Genomic DNA, 27,732 nt, shown 5'->3' on the forward strand with positions numbered 1-27,732 from the left:
TAGAAAAAAAACAGTACAGAACTCTACCACCTCAGAATTTCAAAAGCTGAAAGTACCTGTAAGCAGATGAGGATTCTTCTCAGCATTGTGCCATTACAAACAAATACAGACACCACTACAAACAAATCCCTTTAATCCTTTTTCATTTGCTCATAACACCTTTTTCCCCTCCGCATAGTGTTCTCGCATGTTTTACCTCTACCTAAATATAATCAAGGATAAGCCTTAAGAAAATGCCTTCACGTTATTCAAGTCAACGGGGCTTTAGCAGAAGTTTTCACTGTTAAGAATAGGGTGAATTAAAAAGCAACTAGTTTCAGAGTAGTAGGGACCATACTGAGTATTTGCAGGCACTAAATGAAGTTCACACTATAATATTCCTTACGGAGTGTCACATACTGTGTAAAGAATCCACCACCTTCTGTAAAGCTTGGCACTGAAGCACATTTTTTAGTCTCTTCACTTTTGAGGAATTGAGAGAATGAAGTGTACTGTAACAATTGCATCTTTCCTTGACTACTTTATAATTAAGCTCTTCAAGGTTCTTTTAAGATGTATGTTTAGTTAGCCGTAATTCCTTTCTCAACAATTACAATCAAAGAGGTTGTAACAGATTCACAGCTCTGAAATTAAAAAGATAAGTTATCTTTCTGATCTCTTTCTTGCTTCTTATCCTCCAGTGAATCCTTTTATTTCCTCCTAATCCTAGTCTAGTCACCCTGTTGCTTACACTTATAATCAGTCCTTTCTCACCTGTTTTTAATGCAGAATAAGGTACAATTCAGATCAACTGAACAAAGGTAAGACACTAGATGTACGAAAAACTAAAATAAAGCAGCATGTAAATATTAAATGGATAAAACCACACATTCAGATACAATTCAACTGTTATCCAATTCACTGGCTCAGCTGGGAAACTTACTAAACGCTTAGCAAGTTACTATCACTTGGAAATAGTTGAAATTGGCTCATCTCAGTAAGACTGGTTAGAGAATTAAACTGTTAAAGGTGACACCCATTTCAATTGGAGCAGGCAGACTGCTTCTAGATGGCTCCCCAAACCATGGAACAAACTGGAAACACCCCAGGACCTGACAGCGTCATCTCTTGCCGTGCTGTCTCCTCCCCATGCCCACACAAAGCTACCTGACCTGTCAGACTAGTGGGCTAGCCCAGCACGCCTTCAAAGCCACCACTTGCACTTTAGCTTTGAACTTCAATTCTTTTTCTTCTCTAAAATAACTGTATGATACTCTTTTGCTATCAGAAAAATGCACTTTGACAATACACGAACATCTATGAACATTCATTTGAGGTTGACTGTCTATTGACACTGCTTTTGTACAACAAAGTATCCTTAAAATACATTACACAGAATTAAATTCCCTGTTAAATGACTAAGGCTGTGTAGCTTCAAGACTGAAGCTGCTCAAATTTTATTTCTTCCAATTTTAAAGAGACCAAAATACAGCAAAACCACCTGTGGAGCGTTACAAATGTGTTTTATGGACAAAAATGCAGTCCCCTTATCTTCTCCAAACGCACCAGTGAGGCTTAAAGTTGAACACTCCTTTCTGTAGGTGCATTCACAAGTATTAAAAAAAATATAAAAAAAAAAACACAGAGACCTCAAATATATAAACACAGCAAGAACCTGCCTGATTCCAGGAATCAATATCAACTGTTTAGTTCATTAGGACTAAGCTTTATTAACCAATTTACTTGAAATCTGCCAGCTACTACATGATCATTTTTAATCAAATTAAAGCAAGTTCAGCTTCAAGTAGACTTGTCAACAGAGAAATATAAATTCATACTGCTCTACAACACATGCATTACAGTTCTATTACACTAAACAACCTGCAGGCAAGCAGTATTAACTAGAGTTTCCACTGGTTCGCCACCCCGGTATTTATCTTTTAATGTTCCCCCCACCCCCTTTCAGCACATAAGAGAAAAAGTTATTTCTTTAGGATTAGGAAAAGAAAAAAAAAAGCAGCAGAAAAAGAGTTCAGGATTATCCGTTGCTATAACAAACCAGTGTTTTAGTCCAACAGTGTAAATTCACTGCTTGAAAGAAAAAATTATCTGTTACAGAAGAGCAGTCTGAATAATTGTAGCCTGCATTGCACTGTTGCTATAGAAACTTCTGTCACCGTAGCAGTTAATTGTTAATCAATTTATATTTTTTCATTACAAAGCTCAATAAGAGTCAAATACAACACAGAAATGTCTGTCCAGCAAGTCAGAATTGTGCCTTTTTCTGGCTACTGTTGGATTTTGCAAGCCCTACAGGAATGCCAGACATTTTTGATAGGGTAGTTTTATTAAGCCAGCAACTCCCTCGTGTTGCAGCGTATTAACAAAACATTACTAGAACAAAGCCCAGTTACTTCTGTACTAAAAATAAGATGTAGCTAGCTGTTATTCTAAGAGCCCCAAAAGACTTCTGCTGAAGTTATATGAATAAGTTATCTACCAAATATATAATCTGTGCTTCAATACCACAGCGAGGCCCAGTGGTTTATACTTCTTGTGGTCATGTTTAGGAACAGACAGATGAAAGAACACATCTGCCTTAACTCTTGTCCTGAACTTGTTAATTTACACTAATGCATCTTCCTTCTGGGGCTGAAGGCATTTCATAACAACCCAGCCCAACACAGCAAAAAGTGTTACTGAACAAGAGCAAGAGACAGGCTAGAAAACATTGCAAGGGCCAAATCCCTAACGCATACACTGCGATGAACTCAGATTTTCCACTGTCCCATACGTACAAGGTCTAGAATATAACCTAGTCTGCAAACCAGAACCCTATTTTGCGTGTTTTAGAGCAAAAGTCAGCAAGCTCCCAACTTTGGCACAAGTTTTCCCAAAAGCCTTATTTTAAAGTAAGCAAAGCACTATAGATACATTAAGTAACACTAAGTGCTGACAACTTCACTGGTGCAGGTATTATGTGGAAAAAAAAAAAAAAGAGTTGCTTTGCCTATTAATCGATTTCAAAAGGCCATTTAAAGGTCTGAAAGTGTTTATTTTACCACAATCATCCAACATTGTCTCTTTCTTCAGGCTGATTTTCGTGGGAGGGAGCGATCAGAGTACCTATTGTCACTTACTGACCTTCCTGCACACGGGTGTGCTGCCAAGTACCCACCTTCCAAGCCTTTTGCCAGAGGTGGTAGCAGAAGCCTGTATTAGAGCAGGGAGCTGAGCACGCTCAGGGTACAAACAGAACACAGCCCAGCTATTAAGTCACCCCTCCCACTGCTATGGCATACGAATATTACACGTGCTTTGAAAGCAGGGATTTCTGCTTTCAGAAATAATCATACCTCATACCTTCAACCAGCACTGATCTCCCCAGACTGTCCAAATTAAGTTTTCCTCTACATCAGCTTGCACTGGAGGTGCCACAGCCACCACCATCAGAGATGAGACAAATGAAGGAGAGGGTCCCAAATGACTCCAGACAAAGCAGAGAAAAGTATCTTCTAGCATCATAAGACACAACTTCTCTGAGCACTGATCTTATCAACATCCCTCTGGTCTTGTTCTTTTATGTACAAGTAAAGCCTGTATCAGTTTAGGAATAGCAAAAAACAGCATGGAGATCAAGCAGAGCAATGCTGATGAGGTACTTTTTTGCAAAAGGGGTTAACCCATCCATGCTGCTCCAGGGCAGGGGCAGAGCAGCTAAACAAGTTGCCTCTAGACTGCTGCAGCAATTTAATTGACAAGAACTGTGCTGCTCTGGGAGAAGTAGTCTACATCATCTCCAGCATCACTAAAGGCAGCTTCCTCTGGACTTCTGTTTGAGTTGCTCAGAATAATTATTTGCCCCATCTCTCTGATTATAAAGTGCTAACATGCTTTTAAACATCCCAGCTCAGAAACTGCATTTTGCTAACACAGAACTACACTGGCACAGTTAATTCTCAGTAGAGTTGTCCCACCAACTGTTAGAAGGTCAGAAACTTCGTCTAGAAGAACAGCATCTTAAAATTTTGCAGGTGTTTGCTACTTGTACACGACACAGCCATACGTTATTCTGTACAAGAGAACAGTTTCACTGCTGAAGGTGAGAAAGGCAAGCCATACCCATGTATTAAACTGATGTGAATATAACCACTTTCCTTGAGAGCACCCTGTATTTCTGAAAGGCTTCTTTGGGGAAAAAAAAAATAAAAACATCCCCCTGGTTTAAAACAATCACACCAACCAGGCAACCTTTTTAATTCAAAAAGTCTCTAGTTATTTACAAACAATAGAATAATAATTGGAGCTGAGAAATGCTGACACATGCAGGATAGGCTATATTTAAAACACAGGTAAGAAATGCTGCATTCTGCACTACACACAGCATCATATTTTGAAAGTGGTATTGCCTAATCAGGCAACTATTCCTGTCCTAATAAATTACTCTTTAAAGGTGCACTTCCTTGACGCCCTAGGTGTACACGGCTAGCTCTTCAAGGTTTCCGGCCCACCCTCCTATTAAAAAGGTTTTTGTAAAAAAGTGTTTGCTTTTTTTTAAAAAAATGACATTTATGTTACTCAGATGTATTGTTATCCTTGTGACTGTGAAGGCTAAAGTGTCCACAGGGGACCATTCCAATAGTTTATTTCGTAAGACTTGTGGGTTTGAACACAGTTTCAATATATATTGACATCCACTCAGTCTCCAGTTGTCACTGCTCCTCCTTCCCTTAATTGAGAGGGAGCTTTAAAACCATATACTTTTTTATACTTTTAGTTTATTTAAAACCATAAACATGAGTCCTCTGCAGGTTTTACACAACATAATTTCCCTGACAAAGTGCATGTAAACTCCCAGCACAGACAATAAGAATTACATCTTGCATTCCTAGTAGACTGAGGATAATGAAATTTGCTCCTACCGTCCAGTGTTCGCACAGAGTTCTTCCTCCTTCCCCCAGGGCATTCTTAACCTAAAGTTCTTGCTGGGACTAGCATTGAGTCTAACTTCGCACTTCACATTCTCCAGGTGTACACAGATTAGGCTCTATTAAACAAGGAATAGTACAACCACTTTCCAATCCCAGAGTCAGCAACAGAAAAGTAGTGTTTTTTGACCATGACAGCCACCTGAGAATTCTGTGATTAACTCATTAAATTAGAGCCTGATTTAGAGTTGGTAAATCAAAACCAAAGTGCAGAAGGTATCCCTTAGAGACTTGTCATTCCATTACAAACAGCTTTAGTGAACAATGCATAAATAAAAATCCAACTCCAAGCTATGCCACTGTCACTGGAAAGAGTTTCACTGTAGTGCCTGGTGATCCTGCCCACACGAACTACAGGGCTACATTCAGCCTACTGACAGTCTGCTCAGGAGAAGCTGAGACAAGCAAAATCAGCTGCTTTATTTTCAGCTCCAGGGGGCAAGAAATTGAAGGAATGTAGATGCTGGAAGATGGACTGCATACACATTTGGACTTACAAAGTGGGGTGAAGTAATCAGGAAGAAATACTCAATTCAGGAGTACACAGCAAAACATTATTTCACCTTACAGTATGACACATTTAATGCTGGTTGGTTTCCTTAAGCTTTCTGAGAGAGGAAAGACATTATTAGGTTGAAGAGCTTTGGCCTTCCTTCCCTGGCCATTTTTAAACAGTAACTTGTCCAAGTGTGCCAACTCATAGTCAGGACAACAGGACAGCATGTGGCCTTTGGATACACATTATTCAAAACAAAGTATTTTGGAAATATTTATATTTCACAGAGATCTGCACTAATACTTCAAAGTAGGGCATTAAATTTGATTTTACAATGTCAAACAAGACAACTATGGCTGTGACCCTCTCAGAGATGGGCCTAGGCAATGTTTAAATAGAGTCTGAAGCATCTTCAATGTGTATTTTAACTATTAACTGTCAGATGTCAAAGCATAACCCAAACTCCTTGCAATCTAAGCACACAGTACAACCCTTTTATAAATATTCTGACAAAGCTGGCTCACAAAACTCTTTAGCATCACAAATGTTTGTAGTAGAAATGATCATTATTTACATCTGTGAGGTGTTATGACTAAAATTTTGTTGTCCTGCAAAGATTAAGCGCCACAATTAATGGCTTCACACTAAACTGAATTCCTCCAACTTACTTCATGTACTACAAATACATTTTAATACAAAATAAAAATTCTACTCAGTGGCAAAAAAAAAAAAAAAAAAACACCTCACTGCCTACAAAACCTGGCCTACCAATTGAGAGGTTTGGCTAGCGTGACCCGGTATTCACACTACAAGATGCCAGCCAAGCAGGCAGCCAGAGATGAACTGTTACCTTGGAGAGCAACCCTTCAAAGGATGTCCTGCAATAGCCTACTGAAGACATGCAGTTGTGATATAGGCTGGAAGCACGAACCAGAAAAGGTGAAAGTGCTACAGAGTACAGGCCTTATCTACTGTCCAGAAGTAACCCCAGAGAATAATCACACTGCAAGCTTTGTCAAGTGCAAATAAATGCTTCCACAGCAATAAATGCTTAACAGTATCATTGTAAAACAGCTATTTCTTTACATTTGTTCTTTCCTTTTACTCAAGGCAGTCCTAGGTGTTCTAAATAAGCCTCAAAACAGAGTTAGCCTCTTAAACCTACCTTTTACTCCTGTAACCCAACATTAACTCTTCACTATTTTCCTCTGAGGTGTCATTGAAAGAAAGCGATTAAAAAAAACAACAACACAACAGAACAACCAAACCACCACCCTTCAGAAAACTCCACAGGAACAGTTTGTAACATGTCTTGGCAGTCCTTAGTACAGCCCCGCTAAAATTAAGGAAGAAAACATCTATCTGCATCATAAAACTTGGGCTGCTAAGTATATCCATCAATGAAATGCTTGAACAATTTCCTTTAGTCTTTCAAACACCTCCACAAGCACAGATCAGCAGGTAACTTATTACTGACCCAGCCACAATACCTCCATGGGACTGGTGAATCCAGATGCAACATAACTCCTATCTACAAGACAGAGGAGAAAGACCCCTCAGCAAATTAAGGGATTTCCTGGAGGAAACAAGAAACAGAAACAAAGCCACAAACAACCTTACAACACATTTCTGAAGAAGGACAAATTGGGTTAACAGTGTCACGTCCAGAACACCTGAAGAGTTGTGGACTATGCAAATCCCTGTAGCACAAAAAAGGAGCATTTTTCCAGCCGCAGGATGGCATCAGATACCTTTGAGGGAAGTTCTGATGTCTTTACTGTGGTAGCTCCATTAGCCAGCTGTGTTTGTCTTCCATTTGACTAGAAGAGTGATGTTAGAGTCCAGTATAAATAAATATTTCAATGCAGAACACTTTGTAGTAGAATTCAACAGCCACAGTAATAAACCTTTCTTTTGGTATTAAAAACACCAAAGTAATGTCTGTAAGCACCTAGACAAAAGGGAGAAATCCCATACAAGGCAAATTTGATAAAAGCTGGCACCAAACCAATATAGTTTTCTAAAAAATAAATAAATAAATAAATAAAAATAACTGGTCTAGAAGAAAAGGTCAACTGCAATGCCTTAAAATTAGGAACACTTTTGGTAAGTCTCACGTGACACACCTACAAGCAAACTAAGCATCGTGTTTTTTAAGATATTTTAAATGGATGAGAGTGAATGACATCAAGATTGGAAGGATTATTTGCACTATGTGGCACAGAATTGGAAACAAAAAACACCCTTTAATAAAGCTACTAGGACAGAATTCAACAAAAATTCTATGTGGGATTTATAAATTAAGAAATCAAAGCGCGGAGAAAAGCAGCAATATGATAAGAAACAATCCAAGTGAGTCAACACTATGAGAAGAATTCAAAAATGTCAACATTGTTCAAAATGTTAGCAAGAATATCAGAAGACAGACACAGCAGGCAACTGTTCTCCCTTTCTCTGTATCGAAATCACAGTGGAAGTACTATACCTATTTTCAGTACTCCAAATAAAAATAAATGCTAGTTAGTTGAAGCCAATATAGAGAAGAGCAATCAAACACTCAGAAGTCATGACCTGAGAAGATTAAAAGGACTAGATTTATTTTTCTTTGGAAAAATGAGAGGACAAACTAACAAGTTTTCAAATACGCAAAAGCCAAAGGCAACAGTCAACTGTTCTCTATGATCCTGGCAGAAAACAGCAATCAGCTTGTTTTTTGTCCTCCTCAAATAAAAACTTAGCTAGATATTAGGGAAAAAATACGGAAACTAAGCCCCAAAACAATTATGAAGGCTGTAGAATTTGAATTTAAGAACTGGTCACAAAGATGTAGATATGCTCCATTCTGCTTCAGAGCAAGTGCATCTTCAGAGACCTTGACAAATCTCACCCTTTTAGTACCTCATACATGCTACTAAAACGTGCATCTTTTTGGGAGGCCTGATACATCTTAGTGATCTCTAAGAACACAAACTCACCTCCCCACCACAGAAAAGCTGGCTGATTCCAGCTCCCAACCTAGCAGTGTCTCACGCTGCTCTTCCCAGAGTGATACACTAAGCAGGGTGACAAATGCCACCCATTATCGCTCTGTCACTGAGACGAGATCCTAGGTGACCAGTCTGTAGAATGCAAGTAATCATCAGCGATAACACTGCTGAACTGGACAACAGAGCCTCCAATACCAAGCCAGACATTAGAAAGGTAATTTAGAGAACTGTGAAAGAAAAAATCCAACCTGTGATCAGTATTTTTACTGATAATCAGGTATTACCAACATGCTAACTCTTAATAAAAGAGGTTAAGATGTGAGATTACCTCCATCTTACAATTATTTCTAAGCCCATTGCTCAATGTAGGGTTAAAAAGACAGTCAAAAGATTATGTCCTCCATGCCTTCCCCAATAGAAGCTTATCACCTACACGTTTCTACCACAACACCATTACAACACACTACAATGTCATATAGTTATTGACAGACTGCTGCTTTAGGTAGCTGCAGGAAAAAAAAAAAAAAAAAGTAGAACTGAAGATAAAGCTTCTTTTAGTGAGAAGTTCAAAAAAAAAAAAGAAAAGAAACAACCACAGTCTGCCAGATGTTAGCAGAGTTGGTCGTCAGAATTCCCTTACGATGCAAAAAGCTGAGTCTAACATAATAAGCTGAGCTACACATCCAAATTCCACAACACCCCAATACAGGAGGTAGAAGCCAAGGCAGCGTACTTCCATATGACTGTAGCGCAGTCCTAGTTACAGATTAACTTGCCCAGAGGCCTTTACAATAAACAGAGAATACACCAATTATCATAAACACAGTTTAAAGGAAAATGCACTAGCTTCCAAGTAGGAAGGGAAACAGATTTGATAGTTCATGTCAGCAGCGATCGTTTTGTCAGTCATTCCTAAGGCAAGGAAGATGAGATAGCACGCTCCTTTCCAAGCCTAATGAATCAACTAATAAATCATTTCTCAAAGCCTGCCACAAGCCAGCTAAGTGCTCCAAGCCTGTCTTACAAGCAAGACTCCAGTAATGGCCTTCGCTCCTGATGTGGGGCTTCAGAAAAAGGCAACCCATCCAAAACATCCACGCATCGTAGTTTGATCAATCATTTTTTAACGCTTATCTTATACTTTTACTCCATGAAGCAGCAACAGAAAAAGGTCTCTTGTAACACCTATAGCTCTCAGTCGAGATTAAGCCAGCAATCCCTAAAGAACAGATCATTCCCAATCTGACTTAAGGCTGAAGTAAAGGCTTTGTTCAGGTGAGACCTCGTAAGGCAACAGATCCCATCTGATAGCACAGGCCTCTTCAGGGGAAAGCTTTGTTCCTTTCCCCCACAGCCTTTTCTTTGCTGCCACTGTGCCGGCTAATACCTGACCCCAGGAAGAGACAGTTAACTTGCCAAATCAAGAGAAAAGTCTACCCAGAAAAAGAGCAGGTATGTAGCTGCTGGTTGAGCAAGCTGAACTAGCTCAACCTGAGGCTGAGCGCTGCCAAGGCCAGCAAGGAGAAAGGAGCACGCTGTCAGGAAGATACCTCACTGCTAGGCCAGCATTTCCAGCTGTCGCTACACCAGTTCGGTTCGTGAACATCCACCCGTTCAATTCAACAAGAGATGACTGAACACATCAGTTCTTAATGTCAAAGTTCAGGAGTACCGAAAGGGAAAGCCCACTGACACTCAGTGCAGTTGAAAATAATTACATACTTATGTAAATAATGCAACCACAGCTCATTAAATCAGAGTTTAATTTCTCCTCGCTAATCTATAGGATCACTTCCTTTTTCAGTGGATCCGAATCAAAAAACAGCAGTTTTTGGTAAGCCTGCGCTGCCTTATTAATGGAAGGAGAGCTGCATCAGTTCCATTACAAAAAACAATACAGCGCTGGCTTATAGCTGATGGACTTTCGTTGATGACTTCACTGTCATGGAATACATGGAAACACGGTAACATTTCACGGTAAAGTTTCATGGTAACATGGAAGAATAAAATAATAAGAACTCAGCTTCCTTTTTCAGGGAGCAAAGAACAAATTTGTGTGGAAATGCATTTTTGCTCAAAAAATATATATATCTACAGACAGCTTGAAATGCTGCCCAAAACTCTCCTCTGCCTCTCCACTAAATTACCACCATTATTTGTTGGTACTCCAATCTCCACACTACTGTCCTGGTCAGTGGATGTAATTTTTCAATTGAGCTTCTTGAAGAAAAAAAAAAAAAAGGTTAAAAAATATCTTGAAAAGTGATTTTTTTTTCTTTATATGTTAAATATCCTAAAAAACACAGATGTTAGCAGTCTACTTTAAAAGATGACTTACAAACTAGACTTAGCAGATGCAACATATTTAGGATTTAATGGAAACTAAAAAAATAGCTTAGCATCATTGATTTCAAGAAACATCCTTTCAAGTGGTACCTTTACTCAATATTAGCATTATTTACTCTTAAGCACCATGCATGGCTCAAGTGTGACTCTTACTTGATGTGCCCTGATCTGCAATGGATTATCAATACAAAGATTATAGCAGTATCTCAGACACAGCTCCTTGAAATAAGGTCCTGGTGGTTCTTTCACTCATTTGAATAAGAGCATAACATTTCCATAGCAAGAACAGAAGCAGACCTTAAAAAAAGACCAAATCATCGCTGCTTGATACATACACAGCACAGCTTCACTAACTTCAACCTGTACTCATTTTCGTGACTTCACCAAAATGAAGAGAAGATTACAGTCTGGAAGTCATTAGAGAAATTTTTACGGGGTACTTAGATAATTATGCAATAACAGCTAAATTATTAGCATTTGTATTAGGCAGAGGATCACAAATAGGTTGGCCTTCAACCAATAAAGTCCTTCTTCCCTCCCATTGCCGAGGTGATGTCTCACAAAGTGGTAGTTTGTCCACTTTAAGTCAGATTTACACACTACTAATTCAGGTAACATCAGTTCTCTCCTCTTACGATACCCACAAAAAAAAAAATCTAACTTTTGATACTGACAAACCCAATAATCAGTTGAAAGCCTATCAACCTGTTCTTATGCTGACTTTGTCCACAAAGTAAAGCGACTTCCAATTGAATAGTTTCAAAATAAATTCCAAAGAAACAAGTATTACAAGTTTCAGACAGTACATCTTCCCCATTCTCAGTTAAAGTACCTTCCCTAACCTATTTCAGCTGGTTCTCTAGATTCATTGAAGTTTTACACACATAAAATATGAAATATATTTTTTGTTGACATTTTAAGAGCTCACTGAAACAAACTATTCTGAACAAAGTGTATGCTTTACATTTTTTTAGTGAAAAATTATGTAATACTCTAACAGGTATATCTCAAAGCTCACAAGTTACCAATCTGACAAACTAAAATTTTCTGTTACTGCGCACCATCAAAAGCAGCTTTTAGCATCTAGAAAAAAAATATTACAACGCCAAAACTCAAAGACATTTTATGATTTGAAAAAGTTACTCGGGTCCCTACTTTCGATGCAGTTCAGAGCTTTAGATTTTATTTTTATTTATTTTAAGTGTGACAAGAGATGACTACGATAACTTGCAAGAACCACATGTAACACTGGACTGCATAAAGGCCTGCTCTGTTATATGCAAGACAACTCTGCAGTTGCTTGGTACAGAAAAGCAAACTTATATATCAGAACCCAGACATGGTAATAGTTTAAATGACAGATTTACAGAGATATTGACAGAATATCTTGTAAATTGTAGAGACAGCAATTGCTTATAAATAGCAATTACTGCCTGATACAAAACACTCATCACACGCTTAAAGAAGCTGTTGTCTAAGCATTATTTAAAACAACTAAATTATGAAAATTCATTAAAGTGTGAAACTAAAATCCATACACACTTTTCCACATAATTATACGTGACATACTCGATCTGTCAAATCACAGTCAACAGATAACGAGGTAGTCTTTATTCTCCAGTTGCTGCTTATGGTTTATACAGAGGAGCAGAGATTTGGGCATTAGCTTAGGGGGCCGTAGATCCAGGTACGTCTCCTTGCTTGCCCACAAGCTTTCTGCACCGCTTTAGGGACATCTCTAGCTCTCTGTGCCTTCATCCCCTGTTGCACGGTGGACTAAGAGCATGAAGATTTCGAAGCGCTCACCTCACAGCAGGTGAATGCCAAGCATATAAGACAACAAACACCCATTTTTTGGCACATAACCCAGAAACCTAGCAGTTGTTATGCCTGTGTTTACATTCACTGAGCGACACCCATTCACTCGGCATGACAAATTCTGAATCCTTCCCTAAATGCCATCAAAATCAAGGACCTGAAGACACACCATGCAGAGAGGGTTTGTCCATAAATACGGTGACCTCAGACACCAAACGCACGCGCTGTTAGCCCCGCACCAACTGCTAACTGTTAAGGGTTCTACCTCAAGCTGCATCAACGGTTCTTTCCTATAAAAACAACTTTCTCTGCATCCATTATCTGACATTTAAACCTCATCTCGTCGCATTTAGGAACAACCCCCGGACCACTCCACGCTCCAAACTGATCGGTAAGGCCCCAACTTCGGGCAAACACCCACCGGAGCTCCCCAACCGGCGCGACCAAGCCACCCTCCGCCCACCGGCCTAACCGCAGGGCTCTGACACCACCACAATCACGCCGGGCATTCCCTCCCGGCCCCCAAGCAGCAGGTGAAGGAGGCCGGGAGCCGCCTTATTACCCCCAAACCCCCTCATTCCTACACGAATGTCACACTGGCAGCGAGGCCCAGCGCGGGCACACCCCTCCGAGCACCCCCTGCTCCCACTCCCACCGCTGCCGGCACCGAGGCTGCCATCCCCACCCCCCCTCAGCCCCAACCCCCCGCCCCGACCCCACAGCAGCGGGGGGAGCAGCCCCACAGCTGCCGGCCCCGGAGCTCCCCGGGGGCCCTCAGCAGCGGCGCCCGCTGCCCCCACAGCCCCCGCCACAACCCCCACAGCCCCCGGGGACCCCCGGAGCCCCCCGTCAGCCTCCCCCCGGAGCCTCCCGGTACCTTGCGGACCCCCTTGTAGATGTAGAAGTAGAGCTCCCGGCCCACATTGAAGCAGAGCCGGTCGCCGTTGCCGCTCTGGTCGTTGACGTTGACGAAGGAAACGCGCACCGGGTTGGAGCCCTGCGAGTTGAAGGGCACCCGGTTGGGCCGGCTGTACTCCGAGTGGCTCAGCAGCTTGTACAGCCCCTCCCGGGTGGTGAACTGGGTCTTAATCTCGTTCATCTCCTTCCCTCCTCCCTCCGCCGCCATCTTGGAAAGGAGCATTCATCCTGCCCCGGCGCCCGGATGTGGCCACACTGCGCAACCGCCGCCGCCGCCGGCGCTCGCGCGGCCCTGCGCGGAGGCGGCCACGCAAACGGCGTAAGGGGGAGGAGCCGCCGCCCCTGTTTACCGCGCCGCTGCGCATGCGCCGCCCCCGCCCGCCCGGGGGAGGGACCGCCAAGGAGGGGGCGGGGCCGGCGGGGAGCGGGGCGGGGATGGCGGGGGGGGGGGTGCACAAGATGGCGGAGGCGGGGTGGGGGTGGAGGGGTTGAGGTTGGGGTTGGTGGTGGGGTTCCCGACCCCTGCACGAGGATGAGGCTGTGAAAAGAGAATAAATGCAAATGTGGGTTGAGGTGTTAAGCCTGTGGTCCCCCGAAATTTCCACTAGGGAGGCAAGTGTCCTCTGAGTTTAATTATATCCTCCTCCTCACGGTTGGCGTAGGCTAATCAGAGACTGCTCTCCAGCTATAAAAAAACAAAAGGTGACATTTCATCTCCTAAAAAAAAAAAAAGGTGACATCTCATCTCCTAAAAAAAAAAAAAAAAGGTGACAGATATCTCTGACATCAAAACAACGAGTTGGACTTCATGATCCTTATGGGTCCCTTCCAACTCAAGATATTGTATGAGTCTATGAACACGACATCTCCTCTGTCTTCAGGTACAGGTTTCCACTGCCTCCCTTGCATCAGTTCCAGTAGTCATGCAACAAAAGGGTGAGTCAGAGCAGCTCGAAAGCTAATGCCACCAGAGAAATGGCAGGCTCTCGGTCAGGTAAGAAAACTGTCGGTCAGCAACGAAGCTGGTCCAATTCAACAGAGAACTGCTAGAGACAAAATAAGGAAGGACTTGGGAATGTGCAGCTAGGGGAAGATCAGCACATTGTTAGATCGCCTTCTAACAATGCACTTTCAAAGTGTGGTTTCACATTGTACCAGAGTTGCTGTAATGTAGCTGCTAGTAAAGGGGTTTTCCTGCTCTCTTTTTCCTTGACTGACTGACTGCTGCTACTTCCTTCACCAGCAGTGTTGCTCATCTGACCTTATGACAAACTGCTTATAAAAGATCCTGGGGCAGAGAATTAACCCCTCTGCAAATATGAAATGAGTCGGGTTAGATGAAAAACAGACTGGGTAAGGGAGGGGATGGGAGTGCAGAGCAGGAGGGATGCAGAACCTCCCTTTCTTTCCACTAGATCATCTCAATCACAGAAGCCCACCCAGACTCCAGGGGGCTAAAGGGCTTTATTTTCAAATCAGTTTAGTTCAAAGGGATTTAGTTTGAAGCTAAATACTACCTTATTGCCAATCATCAAAATATTGGTAGAAGGTAGCTGAGAGACCTGAAACAGCTGAAGACCTCCAGGTTAACTCATGCGGAATAGAGTATGTAAATTAGTGAATATCTGAACAAGTACAGATAATCGAACTGTAGTGAGGCCAGGTATTGAAGCCTTGCTTGAAATTCTTAAGATAGAGACAATCAATAATGACCAATAGATCTTTCCAGTTTATCAACCAGCTGCTATATAGTATTGATGTCCTCCTAGAAAAACGTGAAGTAGGTGAGCAGACCTGCAATTATTCTAAGAGTCTTTATCTAGAGAGTGGTTCTTTCATGCAGAAATTTCATGAATTGAGTTCCACAAAGAAGGTCAGAACGTTTTCCGTCATAAAAAAAAATAAAAAAAAAAAGGCAGGAAATGGGAAATGCAAGGATCTCTTAATGTCTTAATGACAATAGTATTGAAAACAAAGATCTAACCCAAAAAAGTGTTGCTTCAAACTGACATAATAAATATGTCTTACTCATTACACACTGACAATGTTGGGTAGATCACTTCGAGCGACCAAGCAGGCAACTTTGGTAGAGGGATCGTGAGGAATGCAAACTGTACTGAAACCACAGCAGGCCATCTATCACTAATGGAATGAGCGTGATCCAAAGAATAAACAAAGTTAACATGTACCTGGTTATCAGCAGTACATGATGGTGCAGAAAGTCAAAGAATTGATGTAGTGTTTAACATTTACCAAGAAACATCAATAAAAGCTGCTGAGAGATTCCACAGAGAATCCAAGACAAATATTCATTTGAAAAACACAGCTGCAAGTCACAAGAACGCTATTGTACAGCCCCATCAACAATCCTCACCAAATACTTGGTTAAAGAATGGGAAAAAGAGATTACAATGATAAGCCTTCTGAAAAAGTTCTCTGTACTACTTGTAAATTCTTCTGTTTCAAGCTAACCAAAGATTATAGTTCTGAAATGATCCCATCAGGACGCCCATAGATGTTTTGTTTTGTATGTACAATCAATGAATGGAAGTCAGGCAGAATCACAGCTTTATTGTGCCTGGACTTCTCACTAGTGTTAGGGTAAGCTGGAAGGCAGACATGAGCAAAATTCACTAACATTAATAAAATAGTGCGGTTCTTAGAGATTGATTTATGCACAGCATGAATTGGTCCTGCAGCATTTCAGGCTGCAGTATTATTAGTGCTTTTGCTGACCATGAGGAAACTGGAGCCTTAAAACTTAGGTGATACAAGTACAGTTATTAACAAAACTTTTCTATGCTTGAATTGAGTGCCATCTGTTACTTGTCTAAAAGTGCAACAACTGAGATCAGTGATGCTTTTATCAGCTCTTCTGAGAAAAAAAAAAAAAAAGGTATTGTGACTGCATTCTACTTCATCATGCTAAAAGTATCTATTCAAGCATGCACTGCCTGCAGATTATGAGGTGGGAATCAAGAGACCATGTCTGCAGTCTCTGTCAACTGTAGGCTGTCTGTCGCATCTTGCTTGGATTACTAATGTCAAAAAGAATTTAGGTATTTAGTGGCTTCAGAGTATCAAAAGCTTTGCAATGTGTAAGTTCTTACCAAATTGTGAATGCGTGAGAATTACCAGCTGACACAGGTATACACAACACATTTGAGCTAGTCAGATTAATGCTGGAAAGGAGAGTGCAATGCAAGTTCCATTTAATATTAGGAAAAGAACAATTGTGATGTTGGAAATATATTTCCAATGGCTTACGTGGATTTTAAAGTACATCTAATTTATTTTCATCATGAGAAAATATTGTTTATGGCATAGTTTTATAAATTTTCAGTTCATAGCTCCCTATTTGCATCAAGAATCTCTTCTTAACCACTACATATAATTAACACTAAAGACATATGATAATACATTGTTTTATGCATTACAAAACAAAAGGATGTTAGGGAAGCAAGTAAATCTCTTCTAATCTAGAATACATTGTGAGTTTTTGTGCTTTTGTCCCTCCTCAGGAACAAAAGTACGTGGAAAAGAATTGTTACCATAGTGTTGAGGATTCATTTCTTAAAGATAAATGGCTATTTAAAAACAAACATTTGTTTTAAAGAAGGCAAGGTAAAAGAAATCTGATTTATGGTTGGGATTGGATGACAATGAACTCTGTTGTGTCTTTGAAGGAATTTATTTTGCTGTTTGCAGTCAGCTCTCTGAAAGTTGTCTCCTGAACAGACTAGCTTACCTCCATAGTGAAGACTGTTATTCTTGTCAAAAACAGTTCTTATCTTGAAGCTTTAGCTATCCTGGAAATTATGTTCTCTGAAGATAAAACTGAGATTATGAAGTTAATTTAAATTCTATGGGAAGACAGAGAGATTGGTTTGATATGCCTGCAAATGGCTTGTGTTTCTGAGATGTGGTCCAGCATTATGTACTTCTCAAAACTCCCTAGACATGGAAGACGTATTATCCATCCATACAGTAGTGCTGTAATCCAGCTGAGGAATGAGGAATGACAAAGCTGTGAATAAGTAATGTCTGATTGTTGTCCAGCAGCAATAATTTAGTTCCTTACAAAACTGGAATTTCTAGACAGTGATGCTTATCAGTGCTGCAGTGTGAGAATTTAATGCCATCAAGAAGGCCAAGAACATGCCTAAGTTGCAGTCACTCGTGTGTTTGTAACTTAAGCAGCAAAATACTTGGTATGTAAATGTTTCAAAATTATTTTCTCTGCTCATCACAGCCAGCTATTTCATTCAGCTGGTTTTCACTGGGCAGGTCATGTTGGTGATCATACATGATTATTGATAGGTTTTGCAGGTCAGCCAAGCAACCTGTAGTTAGTGTGAGCAACAGTTAGCTAACAGTTAGTCATCCATGCAAATTAACACGAAAAGAGGTTGTCCTTGTGTGCTTGAAGTCTCCCTTAAGCAGAACAGGAAATAAGGAAAGCTGAGAAAAGTGTCCTTGGAAAGAACAGCTAAGGAGAGGGAAGCATTACCAGCCTAAAACAAAGAATAAGTAAGTTCTTTGTTTGCCTAAAAAGTGGACAGAATCAAATGGCTCTGAACATTTTGCACTTTAAAGAGATCTGTAGATGTCTTACATTTATCCTAGGCTCACCAGTCTCCCCCAGGCCATCTACTGAAATGATGATGAGTTCTCGTTAATAGCGATTATATATCATGGCTTAGCTTTGCATAGCTGTATACATATTCAGTAAAGCTTGCTTGTTAAAGGATGGGTTGTGTGTCCTGACTACTCCACTGCCTAGTGCCCAGATTTAGCACTTTGGCAAGAACAAAGTTGTCGTCCTTCTGCATACTGTTTGCTGGCACTCAAGCTTGTTTTCTGAAAAAGACTGGAGAGAGGATTAATCTAGAAATGCACAAGCTAAGACCATCTCAATGAAGTTATTTTTCCATTGCTTTGGTATATTTCTCAAGGAGGGACTGAAAGCTTGGTAGCATGTTCTGCATTCCCTCATCACCATTCTCACATGAGACAATATTATCTCAAAATAAACATGCTGCAGAGAGCTTCGGTGTAAGAATGGCTATATCTGCTTTCTGTTGAGCCTTAGAAGGAGATTCTTCATCAGTGTCACAAGTGTAATTTAAATTCCGTGGCCTGAATGACTGACTCCAAATTGTTTTAGATGAAGCATTGAACTTTTAGGTAGATGATCTTCTATTGGAACTTTTTATGAGCTTTTCTGTGAGCTCACTGAAGCATAGAAGCTTTGGAAGCTGTATAGCACAGGCTGTTCATTCAGTGCTAGTTGAATCATTGCACGTTTACAGAAGGGAGAGCTCATTTCTCTGAACTGAGTGCTGGCTTCATTATGGTCATTATTATGGTCATGCTCATGACTTTCTTTTAAAGGCAAGAAGGGCGTAAGTTATATTCACACATCTTAGACATCCATCTGGTGTCCACAACTTACTCGTATCTGGGAACTGGAAGATCGGTGAGCAGAATTGTGTAACTGTTTAGACAGAACTTCCCAATACATTTTTTTCATCAAAGGGGATTTACTTATTTGTTTACTTATTTATTTGTGATCTACAAGGCAAGGAGAATAGGGCTTGGCTGAGGAGAATGGGAATTTATTGCTAGAACATATATTCTTATTATCATATATACCTTATAATTTCATTACAAAAAGTTTAATTTGTAATAAATTATCAGCACTGAAGCATTCAGAACTGTAAGTGCCTGTCTAGCTGGAAGTCTGACTTGCTCCATGCTCGATGAAACTTGTTCAGTTTCTCTCTTTCTCCTACTGCAAGTGATGGGATTATTAAAGAAAGGAGTAGTGTGAAGGTTACCTATGTAGAGTAGGCTCTTGGGTCCCTGCTTTTCTTGTTTACCTGAAACTACCATCCTTATCCAGCTCATACAATATTATATTCTTAGCTAATGTATACTTATCAGTAATCATTAGTGTGACATTCTTTGTCTTCTGCCTCCATCTGTGACCAAGCACTAGGTATAATATGATTTGTCATTTGCCAACAATATTTGTTCAATGGTTTAAGTACTATCTGATGTATACTGTATTCGCTGTTATTTTTATTTACATAAATAGGTATAACATGATAAAATCAAATATGAGGTTGATAAATACTAAATTTTAACATATTTTCGTTCCCAATGATGGCAAAAATGACAGAATCAATTATTAAAGACATGTCAGAATATAGAGAATGTCAATCTGACACTTTTCACAGATAATTACTTTCAATTTTTGGTACTAAGTTTCCAATTCAATGATTTGACATAGATAAGGGCATTTGAAAGATGCAGTGCATGCAGGGATTTTTTTCTTAAATGGATTAGCTAAAACTTCAATGTGATGTCTAAATATGTTCAGAGTGTCTACATGAAACAAAACCTGGGAGATGGACGTAGGAAACAAGATCAGTCATGTACCATGTCAAAAAGGAAAGTCATATGTGTTTATAAGCATAGACTGATTTTTTCAACTTGTATTTGTATTTTTATTTAAAGGCAGAAAAAAAAGCATCATATCTAGGATCCGAAGACAACATATATCCTTCCATTTCTGTATTTGTGGCTTTATAGTTGTTTAGAGATTTAAAAAAATGTTTGAAATAAGAAACCTACAGCTACTGGTTTGGGGAATGGTGGTGGTTAATGGTTGAATAGTTAAATATATAATTTATATAAGACTATCAAAATAAAATATCTGTTTTAAATAATGAATTAATTGAGAGGGTTAACCACAATAAACAAACAAACAAACAACAACAACAAAAAAACAGCCACAGCCTTTCAGAGTTATAACTCCTGTGCCATATATACAAGTATATATTGTTCTCCCTACCTATCTATCTACATTTCTTCAGTATGACTTCTACAGAGAATATTTATATTTGCTGTATTAGCCCCATCTGGTGAATTCTAACTGCATTGCAAACGAGACAGACTTGTGCTCATCTCACGTGTCCCACATGGATGGCAGGGCATACGCAGAGACCCATATTCCTCCCTTTGTCACTGTAGTCACAATAGTGCAAGCACCAAGAAGGAATCCTTATTAGTACTAACATAGTTTATAAGCTTTTCTTCCATTTTAGTAGATTCATCTCACGAGTTAGGGTGCTGCTATTTTCAGTTGCATTCACAAGTACGAACAGTCTATAATGCACTTTTGCCATTCACAAGGTTATTTATCTTCCTTTTTCTGTTTTTTAGTGCTCCTTGAGCTGAGGTCATGTGTGACAGGGCAAAATCAGTTTATCTGTGTCCACTGCTCCAGTGGAGAGTTTGCCTTTAAGATTCTTTCAGGGAGACATCTCTGATCCACTTCTTGTAATTGCAAAGCAGTGTCACCCATCAGTTCCTGTCAGAAGAGCTGTTGGTGGGCATAGGCTTTGGGCAACCTGCTCTAGGTGACCGTAGGTTGGATGAGGTGACCTCCAACGTGGTCCCCTCCATCCTCAACTATTCTGTGATTCTGTAAGGTTACCTTTTATGTAATCATATATATTTGTGCAATATCAATGTAAGTAAACATTATTTTGAGTAGGTAGCATTTTACTTACCTTGCGTAGGCATAAGTGATTATAAATTTCTTTTGAAGTGCAGGATTGGGATCTTAGTTTCTAGATAACAAATGAGGAGGCTGCTTGCCTCTAATATATGGGTTAGCAAACCCAGTCAGCCTTTGATATGCGATATGTGAAAATAATGCACCCTAAGTGCCTGTCTGACTGGAAGTCTGACTTGCTCCATGCCTAATGAAATTTGTTCAGTTTCTCTTTACTATCCCTCTCCCACTGCGTGTCTAAAGCAAGTGATGGGCTTATAAAAAAAAAAAAAGAAAAAAAAAGTGTGTCGTTTGAAGGTTACCTACAGAAAGATGAGTGATGACAGTGATCTTTTACTGACAGACTTAGATGATGAAGATTAGTTGCTCTCCTAAAGTAAGTTTAAATGTGGCAACAGTATGTTTCTGTCCATCATTTCCCTTGGAAAATTCAAATATACTCTTGTCATAATCTTCTAAATCATTCTAGTCAGTCTAAGTCATAATGTTTTCTTTTTTATGTCTTCTTTCTTTCCCACAGCTGTACCAAGAGACAACTGTGGACAGAACAACACCAGCTGTTAGTGAGGCACAAGGTTCTCATGGCCTTTGTTCAAAATGGGTGAATAAAGGGGACTTAAATAAAGGGAACTTAACATACCTTAAATAGGAACATTAAATAAGAACATAGCTTAAATAGGAACTCTATACATTTAGGTGGTTTCAGATTTTATTACCTTTAAATTAACAACAAGAGGGACTTTACAATGCAGCATGTGCCTTAAGTAAAATGTGTTTCCTTGCAGTCTTATTCTGACTTGAATGGAATATTCATAATTATACCACCTAAGTATCTCTCATTCTCCCCCAAAATTTCACTTACATTCTTTAAACAATTATGTCAGGATGTTCCTATACAGGTAGTGTTTCAGTTAAAGGAGACGGAGAAGAATACCCAGTGTCTGTTATTGTCATAACAGTAAAATGTAAACTCTGGGATGTCCAAGAATGTAAATGGGAGATTAATTATTGGTAGTAAATGAAACTTTGTGATGACTTTTTGTGCTTTATACCACAATCTAACATGATTATATTAAAAAGCATACTAAATTGTCTTGATTAAACAATTATCCATCCTATGCTGTCTTCAGCTTAAGCAAGAAATTATAAATCCAAGAGTGCAAGTCCAAAATATACAATTAAATATTAGTATTGCACCTGCAGCAATTATATTTCTCTGTCTTTTACTCTCACAACATAAATCCAAAATTATTTGTATCTTTCTACTCAGTTTAAAAAGCCATATGTCACAGTCAAGTTTCTGTGTATGTATAAACATAGACATGCAATGAGCTTTCAGCCCCGTTCACCCTCATTGACATTGAACCTGTGCAAACTCAAGATCAGCCAACGGGTGAAAAGGGAAAAAACGTTTGCCTAATAGGCTAAAATAGTTGCTCATCAACACTTTGTACTCCAACAAGGAAACCTTGTTGAAGGAGCCATTTTGCAATTCTTTGGATGCACGTAGTCTTGACATCAGTATGACTCAGCAAGTAAAATACTGCTAAGTTCCTAAGTATAGCCTGAGAATGCTCAAGCCTTCTGATTTTGTTGTGATCTCTGAACAAAATCAGATTTCAGGCCTAGACTGAGCCAAACAAGCTGGATCCTGGGAATGCCTGACCCAATGAACATAATTGTACTCCAGCTGTAAGGTACGGGATGACTAAAGCTGCCTCCATTACTACTGTGAGGTCAGGCACCAAAACTTTCACAGAACCATTGTTCGTGCTGATATCTCCTGAATCGGGCTCACAAAGCAAAAAGGCAGTATGTGTATCACCTTCAGTGCAAGGCTCTCTTGTTGTCAGTGTTAATAATGATGTTGTGAATGGAATTTGCTGTTCTCTGTCTCCTAAGTGAGTAATGTCAAGTGAACACATTGTAGAACAGCAGTGCAAGCACAGGTGCACAATCTGATATAACAGCGGTTCTAACTTTAGCAGCAAATTTGCCCTGGCTGGGTAATAATCATTGACCAAACTTTGTTTAGCAAGAGAATGAAGATGCTATCACACAAAACAACACCAGTGCTGCATTTCATGTTTAAAGAAACATTTCAAAAAAATATAACATTAAAAAAAAAGGTCAATCTTAATGAACTTCTGTCATGTAAACTCCCTCTTGCAGTTCATGTGTTGCTGTGTACTGCTATGCTTTATCACGATTCTGAAAATCGAGGGAAATACAAATCAAAATGGTTTCATTTCTGTAGTTGTTTTATTTGTTGGAGCACAAAATACATACAAAGCACGAGTTCATTGTTCTCAGGTAGTCAATGACAGTTAATGTATTTGTAGTAAGAGAATCTTAATCCTTAATTTCAGGAAAAGCTTGCTTTTTGGCCTTGTGCTCCACTTAAACTCTCAGATTTCATTAAAGGGAAACTCCTGAGCTGAACAAAGATTATCCTAGATCCTAAGGAAGACCAAAGAGATTATTTGGAAGAAAGGCAAATCAAAAAAAAATATGTGAAAGAGCATTCTCAATTCATCAGCTATCCAATTACACTCTTTGTAAGTGCCTTGTTTGAGATGCTAATAGTACATGCTTTGAAACACTAGTTGAATACCTAATGTCCTTGCAGCATTCCCAGATGCTACTAGTACAGCATTAACTAAGCTGTCTTTGTACTGTTAGCAGAAACATTTACAAGAAGGACTCTACGTTGTGTTTGAGATAATTTCTGTATTTCTTTCCTAATGATTACTTTTTAAGAGTAATATATAATTAGAGTAATATGTAATTAATTAGAGTAATATATAATTAAGAGTAATACATAATTATATTTAAGAGTAATATATAATAGTCTATATAATATATAATATAGTTATACCACTTACCAGTCAAAACTGTATACTGATCTTTTCATTCACCTACTCAGAGGATGTCTTATAAGACTAACATTTATGTTAGTTAATATAATAAGACACGGCTAATGCTTTTGGTAAAATCTGGACTATTTGACAATGCAAAGACATGTTTGTAGCTGAAAATCCTAATCATGCAGCTAAAGCAATAAATGCTGAATGTATATTTTATACTGATGTAACCTAGAGCTGTACATTTGGGACCAAAGAAGTCTCCCAAAGCACTTAAATATACTTCTGAAAGAGGTCTGGTTGACACTGACTGATTAGTAATTCTGGCTTTTAAGCACCAGATATTACAGCTGAAGCTCCAAAATTGACAATAGATAAGCAGAAAGCAATTTAGAAAGACATTTTGAATACCAGATGTATAGTATTTCATGAACGAACACTATGAAAACACAAAGCAGAATTGGAAATACTTCTCGTGACCTATAGTCTTAAAAAAGCCGTGACATACAGGCAAGTCAGTCAAGATGGAAATAACAAATGCAAATGAATGAATAAAACAGGAATGTGAATGCAGAGATTTGTAGTGAAAAGAATGGCCCACTGCCATTTTCCATCTCAGAAAGCTAAGGAGAAGGAAGCCAAGTCATCATGGTTATGTTTGGTATAAACTCAGAACTGTATTTCTTTCAGGTAAACAAACTTGAAACAGTTCTACAGAACTATGGGTAACAGATTTCACTTTGACCAAACAGTCTGAGGAAATACAATTTTAGATAAGTCATTAGAAAGAGCAGCTGTGCCATAAAGAGAAAAAAAAAAAAAAAAAGAGCTGAAAAATCCGTTCTTTTACTATTCCAATCCTTTTCTGCATTCCTACAATTTAGCTTTGTAGATGTACTCTGAAAGACAGCAAAAATGAGACAGAAAATGCATTATTTCATCAATTTTTCGTAGTTTTATAATAAAGAACTTTTCTGGTTAATGTAAACTTACTGCTTTTATTTAAACACAGAACAAGTTCAAAAAGTAACTCAAATTCAACAAAATAAAAATACTTTTGCTATTCCAGACATATATAATCCACTTGAAGTGGGGATGTAGATATCCTCGGTTGTCAGCATCTGAAACAGTTTTAAATTTGTCAGTCATAAGAGTCAGTGTGGTTCTCAGTCAGATGAAAGAACCTTTCCAGAGTTTTTTTTCTCTTTTTTTTTGTAGCCAACTATGAGAGAAAAAAAGGCAGAAAGTAATACCTCCTGGCAAGTATTAACCAGCACTGCTCTGATTAAGAAATAACCTGGTGACTTCTAATAACTCTAGTCTGTCCTACTTTCATAATGTAAAATGCTGTAGAGCAGCTGCATTATACTGACATGCATATTAACTGGCTAAGAATACCCTCAGCTCAGCTGACTGCAAAGCAGGATTTCAATATAGATGGCAGAGTTACTTCAGGAGATTTGCCTCACTGTGGCAGGAAACATCACTTTGAAAGAGATGAAAACTGACTTTCCCTCTAATTCACTATGCTTGCTTACTGCAGCATAGCCTACAGATAAATTTGTATATGATTAATCAAGTATTTGTACAACTCTTGACTAAATTTCTCAACGTATCTACTCATAGTCAGCTTTAATCAAGGTTATCTTAGTGCTACTATTCTTTTTTTTGGCATTCTTTGGAAGGAAAGATGGCATTCAGGGCTGTCCTGTTTTTTCCCCCCAAGAAATGCATCTTTTGATCTATCTGACACAGAAGGAAAAAAAAATGTACGTAGCAGAGTGATTACCGTAGATAGCTGTGATGACTTAATCCATGATTATCTGAAAGTAGTCTGTAATTTTAGAACCCTGTTTTTTCCCTTAACAGTATCTCTGTCATAAGATGAAAATACTAAGTCTGAAATACAGAAAAAATAAATTAAAATCTTCAGCCAGGTGCTACACAGTCTGCCCAGAACCTGTGACAGATTCAAATTAATTCTTCCCTCTTTCTCACAAGTACAAAGAACCAAAGTAAAGATTATATCCTATGTTGGAAATACAGAAAGGAGTCAGTGTCACTGACTACTATTTTAAATTTGACCACTATTTTAAATTTAAAATTTTAAATCTCTCTTCCTGAAAAATGTTGAACCCAAGCTTGCACATTTTTAAAATTTCCGTGGCTTCTCAAACCTTTGTTGAAACATGCATCTAAACTACTACCTTTACTGTTATACTGAATCCAACTCTTAGAATCTGAATATATACAGGGAAAAAGTATCAAGTTATTGCCACACCTGATGATGAGGCTCTGTTAACTTTTCTAGCATTGTGACCATCACAATTTTTGAATATCTTGATGGGAAGTCAAGGATTTTGTTTGTCTGGTGGCTTTTTAGTTAAACCACTTGCTCTCTGGAAGAGCTTTTTCTCCAAGTTTCTTCTCCTTCTGAATTAGGATCTATTGCAGCTTATGCCAATGAGTGGAAAAAAGCTCTGAATCATGGATAATAAAGTTACAGCTGCCACCATCTCTGGTGTTCTTCCCTCAAAACTAACATCTATGGAACTATTCCTGATTGCTTCTTGTTTCAAAGGGGTTCTGATGGGTTCCGGTGGCATTCTGCAGTCATTCTCCAAGCCGTGCAATTATATGTGCTGTTTTTTTTGGTCCCATGCTGAACAAAGACAACACACATTTCAGAAAACAGGTACTGCAGCCTCACGGTGCTGGTAAAGCAAAAAGCAGAACCTGAGACTGGAAAGAACCACTTGTAATACTGTGGAAGACAGAGTGACCTTTGTCTCTCAGGTTTTCCTGGGTATAATTCTTGGTCTGTACATATAATTTCAGCTAAGAAGTGCATAATTATGCACTTATTCTGGGAAGGTGTAAATCATGATATATGGCATAAAACTCCAAAAACCAGTATCTCTTGTTTAAGCCACAAGGGAATATAAAGATGAGGACAAATTTAAAACATCGAATGATACTGGTTATAATCTAATCTCCTCGTTTTGTAACAGACAGCATATGAAGTAATCTATGCTAAGATTAGACAGTTATGTTGGGGCCTTTCCACGCTGCTTCTCTCAGCCTTTCTATGCAGCTGAACTTTTATTGTAAATTATACTTGGCATTTGTTAGTGGAAATATTGATTCTCATTAAAACTAATGAATTTTTCTTCAACAGTTAAGTCTCTTCAGAATTCCTTCTGGAGCAATGACTGTCAGCACACTCCCTAACACTTCCTTCAAAAAACCTGTACGTTTAGGAATGTGCCCTTGGTCCATACAATTCTTGCTGCCATCTACGGTTCAGAAGTACAACTACATTTTGTGAGATCGATTTTGTTCTCTGCCTTTCGAGTATCTTTCCAACACAAAAAAAAATAAAAATTCTAAGTGACTGTCGATCCTATTTCTAGTATGAATCACTTCTTTTTTGTGACCCAAAGATCTTCTGATCATTTCGGCTCCCAAGTAAGACGAGAGAAAGCAGGAAATGGGACAGCCTGATGAATCGTTTTAAGAAAGCATGATGCTTTGTTCAGTCAGTGATCCAAGCCAGCTTTACATTTCATTATGATAACACAGATTTTACATGCATAATTCTAGTGTGTTAAAGAAAACCAGACACATATTTCCACATCTTTCTACTTATGTCAGTTTTCTGAAATCTACTGTATAGGCAATTTCAATTGCTGCAGTTTTGTTTTCTTTAAGTAAACCCTGAAGTACTGAGATAACGACATGACAAATCTGT

General features: G+C 39.0%; 1 protein-coding gene across 6 annotated transcripts in view; it reads right to left on the bottom strand.

Annotated features, from left to right (window-relative positions):
* Positions 1–13,859, bottom strand: part of WDR20 (WD repeat domain 20) — a 44,816-nt gene extending 30,957 nt beyond the window's left edge. For 3 of the 6 annotated variants that reach the window (XR_011096838.1, XM_068682721.1, XM_068682723.1), the window contains exon 1: positions 13,492–13,853. Coding sequence is in view for 5 of the 6 variants with exons in the window: in XM_068682721.1 (XP_068538822.1) it covers positions 13,492–13,755 (264 nt within the window). In the remaining variant the exon portion in view is untranslated. Of the gene's footprint in view, positions 1–13,491 lie in introns of all 6 variants that reach the window. The other 3 variants (XM_068682725.1, XM_068682724.1, XM_068682720.1) reach the window with 3 other exon arrangements.
* Positions 13,860–27,732: the final 13,873 nt, after the last annotated feature.

The sequence above is a fragment of the Anas acuta genome, chromosome 5 (genome assembly GCF_963932015.1).
Source record: "Anas acuta chromosome 5, bAnaAcu1.1, whole genome shotgun sequence".
NCBI lineage: Eukaryota > Metazoa > Chordata > Aves > Anseriformes > Anatidae > Anas > Anas acuta.